General features: G+C 32.3%; 1 protein-coding gene and 1 non-coding gene across 2 annotated transcripts; both read right to left on the bottom strand.

Moving 5' to 3' along the window:
• Positions 1–430: 430 nt before the first annotated feature.
• On the bottom strand, positions 431–503 carry TRNAK-CUU (transfer RNA lysine (anticodon CUU)). The gene has a single exon. It is a non-coding gene; the product is annotated as a tRNA-Lys (tRNA).
• A 111-nt stretch (positions 504–614) lies between these two features.
• LOC130507572 (WAT1-related protein At3g30340-like) lies at positions 615–3,410 on the bottom strand. The gene is made up of 6 exons (XM_057002273.1): positions 3,092–3,410; positions 2,446–2,508; positions 2,246–2,362; positions 1,744–2,143; positions 1,454–1,605; positions 615–913 (listed from the first exon to the last, which is right to left on the bottom strand). Exons 1-6 carry the CDS (start codon positions 3,277–3,279, stop codon positions 742–744), a joined length of 1,092 nt encoding a protein of 363 aa, XP_056858253.1. The 5' UTR covers positions 3,280–3,410; the 3' UTR covers positions 615–741.
• Positions 3,411–4,154: the final 744 nt, after the last annotated feature.

The following is a 4,154-nucleotide window of genomic DNA, read 5'->3' on the forward strand; positions in this document are numbered from 1 at the left end:
CAATTTTCAATTTAAAATTAAGTACAAATAGATTGATTTTATAAATAATTTTATTTATCTTAGATAATATTGGTTGAATATATGTAATCAATAAAAAATTAAATACATTTTAGTTATTTTTTTTATCAGTGTGAAAAATATTAAAGTTATACTTTTTATGGAATGGAGGGAGTATAATAATAGTAGCTAGTCGTTACTTATCTTTATCAAATGTAATAGGTAGATCTTGCTTTGATATTAATTTACGGAAGCAGTTGGTATTATCGTTAAGCCAATGCAAAAAATGAAAATCTAACGATATAAACTCTTAAATTAATTAACAGGTAATTTCTTGGTAAATCAATCTCGATTTTTTTTTTTTTTGAGCAACAATCAATCTCGATTATCTTCCAGTTTTTACTCAAAATTATACATCAAAACAATTTAAAAGCGCCCACCGTGGGGCTCGAACCCACGACCACAAGGTTAAGAGCCTTGCGCTCTACCAACTGAGCTAGACGGGCATTTTGATGATACTTCTAAATCAAATTATATAACACCAGTTCATACAAATATATCTTTTGTTTATGGCAAACACTACTACCAACCTTTTCTTTTCTTTTCTTTTCAGCAACTCGAAATTTGAACATATTTTTATTTCTGTATAACAGTTGTAGTGTTATGATTTTCTGTTAGACATTCACTGTAATTAAGTCTTAGTTCATTACCATATGCGAAACAACTAAATATATATCAGAGTAATTATTTCCCAGAGACTGGATGGGCAGCACTATTAAGTTCCTTTGGAGCTGTCCCACAATCTTCAAGATCGAGATTTAGTGGTTCTTGTTTGGTTACTTGTGTCGGCTTATCCTTGCTTTTGCCCCATAAAAGTATATAAAGTCCCACGATGATGACCATTGATCCTATCACACTTTTTGTCATGCAACACAGAGAGTTCATGTGTCAGAAACTATTAGTAACAAATGTCAAAAAGAACCACTTAATATCTACCGTACGTAAGGCGAAAGAAACCCATAAAATTAGGTGTTCCTCTTGTGTAATCTTTTTCGAATCATATTTTTTTTTATATCAATCTCCACTTCGATCAAAGATATTTATCACAGATATTAAAGGTCTGGATAAGTTTCAATGATATTCTACCAAGTTAATGATTTAAAACTTTTTGTTATACTATAGGATGCATGCACTAATTTGGTCTAATAAAAAATCAATTTGGTCTAATTCCTCCGATTCCATGTTCACAGTTACTGTACCTTTTTTTGTTGCCAAATAGGGTCTTTTCTCTTTAGTCTAGGCATATTCCATACAAGTCAATGAATACTAAAATATGTATTATGCAACATTGTATTATGATAGGTTTGATCCAATTTAATTCTAAAATCGTTTGTTTGTACGTAAGTTGATATTAGGTTAACGATATATATATAAGTAGAAAGGAAAAGTAGGTTACCTTCCGCAGTAAATTTGCTCATGAAGAAAAAAGAAGCTTAAAAAGGCAGCAAAAACTTGAATCAAAGGGATGAAGCTAGACGTGAAAACCGGACCTCTTTGCTGGAGACACCATGACATTCCCACGTAGCACAATCCAGATCCCACGATGCCCTATACAAGTACCGATATAGTTGTTTACTTATTCATTAAAACGATTTTTTATATTTCGTTTGCAACTTGTAAAACATTAGACTACATGTAATTAATCTATAAGAATCTTAAGTGTACATAATATAATGTTATTCTTACCGAGTAAAGTAAAGCTAAAACTTCGAATTTATCTTTAATGACCCACATGGATATGCTCCTCTCCGAGATCAAACTCAACAAAGCAGATTGGATCACACCAAAAAAAGAGAGGATCATGGTGCTTGTGTATTGACATGGATACTTCCGGCATACTTTAGCTTGAACAATGAACCATGATGACCATATTAAGATTGATATGATCAGCATGACCGAACCCATTGCCCATTTTTGCGTTACCGCAGTGGTTGGACTATTTGACGTTTGTGTTTCTGTTTGAGCGTTTTGTGGAGTTAATGAGGCTCCTTTATAAAGCGTAAGTACCAAAGCTCCACAGATGCATATCATTGTGCCTAACACTTTGGCTCTTCCTATGTTGTTCTTTATGTTCAACGTCTCTTGCCTAATCATTCATTATTTTATTTGATAATGATGTACAATAGTTTATAAAACTAAATGAAGAATCCAAGTAATATGGAAATGTGTTTTGATCGATTTTCATTACCTAAAGACGAGAGCCAAAGCAAAAGTGACTGAAGGAACCATGTTGCTAAACGCTAGGGCGAAAGTGGCTGACGTATATTGTAGTCCAATTAGAAAGAAGTATTGCACCAAACTTGTCCTGCAAATTTGAAAGTTGCAAAAAGAATTTTAGATAATTTTTCTTAACGTCCAATGTTAAAACCAATACCAAAAGAAACTTACCCCAAGAGAGCGCTTAAGAAAAGTGAACACAAGATACTACCAGTGAGTTTTGGCCTGTTATGTCTACAAAAAGAAAAACCAAATTAATTTCTTGCCAGTGGAATACGAATCTATCTTTTGCTAAAAAATATTGTAAATAATATTTAAGAATTTGTTGACTTTACACAAAAGAGACTGAAACCAAGAGTCAACAAGGCACTCGAATAAACAAGACAGCCACTTATAATTTAATAAATATATTCAACCCAGAAAAAAAAAGAAACTTCGATGATCTTAACTAATCAACATATCTAACCAAGAAAATATTGGATCAATTAGTTGAATCCTTATGATGAAGAAGTTATGTGACTAGAGTGAAGCCATGACTAGGTCACTGTATACAAAGGTTCGTGTTTTATATTATATCGACATATTAAAAAATACAAATAAACCACACAAAGGTCGTCGAATGCTACATCGGATTTGAAAATGTGATAAGGATCCCAGACTCGAAATCTACCAAATTTAGATTTATCTGTTTGTGTGGCCAAGCAATACCGGATCTATCTGGCATCGGTGAACAGACCTCCGGAGATTAATCAATTGGCTCTCTGTCTCGGTCCATTGGACACCCGAATTATCAAAGAAAAAAACAAAACACAAATACCTTTCTAAGAAAATAGCAAATGGTGTCAAGAAAAGAGTTCCGGCGGCAAGTCGATAAGTGGCCGCAACCATACGGTTAACACCTTGATTAAGCATCTTCTTGAACATAACGTTTACACCGCTCAGCGCAATGTTGATAATAGACATCATAATCACAGCTTTCCATAGTTTCCCATCTAACTTTACCATAATTTTGGATATACGTATCGGTATACGTGTGCGTGTATATATAGAGAAATATGCAAAAACTTCTCTTTAATTATGTAGTTTAGAGAGGTTGTTGTGATATAGATATTTGATGAGAGTGTGGCTATATATCGTGACTCAAATAATGCTCAGAATGGTATCATTATCGCACTTGCCTTTAACTAATCTCATTTCATTGCGCTTTGAACTTGGCTTTTCCGTCTTTGTCCTCTCAACTATTCATGACAAAAAAAAGAGAGAGAGAGAGAGAGAGGGAAAAAGTTAATTAATTAATGGAAACTCTAGTAGTTTCCATTATCACAACGTGACATCATACACCAGTTATATGCTTAATTCACTATACCTATATAAACAACTTGGGTTAAGGGCATAATGGTTTTGCCAGGTAACTTCTTGCCATTTATGGTATAGTCGTATGGGGGTTTCAATCTATCTTATTAAAACAGGAACATTACAACTTCTTCTATGTGGATTTTTAAAAATGGACCTCATATATTTAAATTAAATGTCTCATTCTTTATATATAATACGTACCATAGTCTAACTTTGCATTGATATATTTCCTTAAATACAATTCTTCTTTTTGTCCATATTCCATATATGATTTTTACATTTATTACATGTCGATTTAAATAAAATATATACTAAAAATACTAAAAAATATTAATCGTTCTATAATTACCCTATACAATTCATTTTAAATTGATCAGTATATTTTCATTGGCCATATTAATTTTATTAGTACAAATAACATTAGGTAGATAAGTCATAGACACATACATAAAGATATGACTATTCTTATAACAACGTTGGGCCTAATCTACTTTCTAAAACAAATAACACATAGCTTCATATAT

Source organism: Raphanus sativus, unplaced genomic scaffold, assembly GCF_000801105.2.
Source record: "Raphanus sativus cultivar WK10039 unplaced genomic scaffold, ASM80110v3 Scaffold4821, whole genome shotgun sequence".
Lineage (NCBI taxonomy): Eukaryota > Viridiplantae > Streptophyta > Magnoliopsida > Brassicales > Brassicaceae > Raphanus > Raphanus sativus.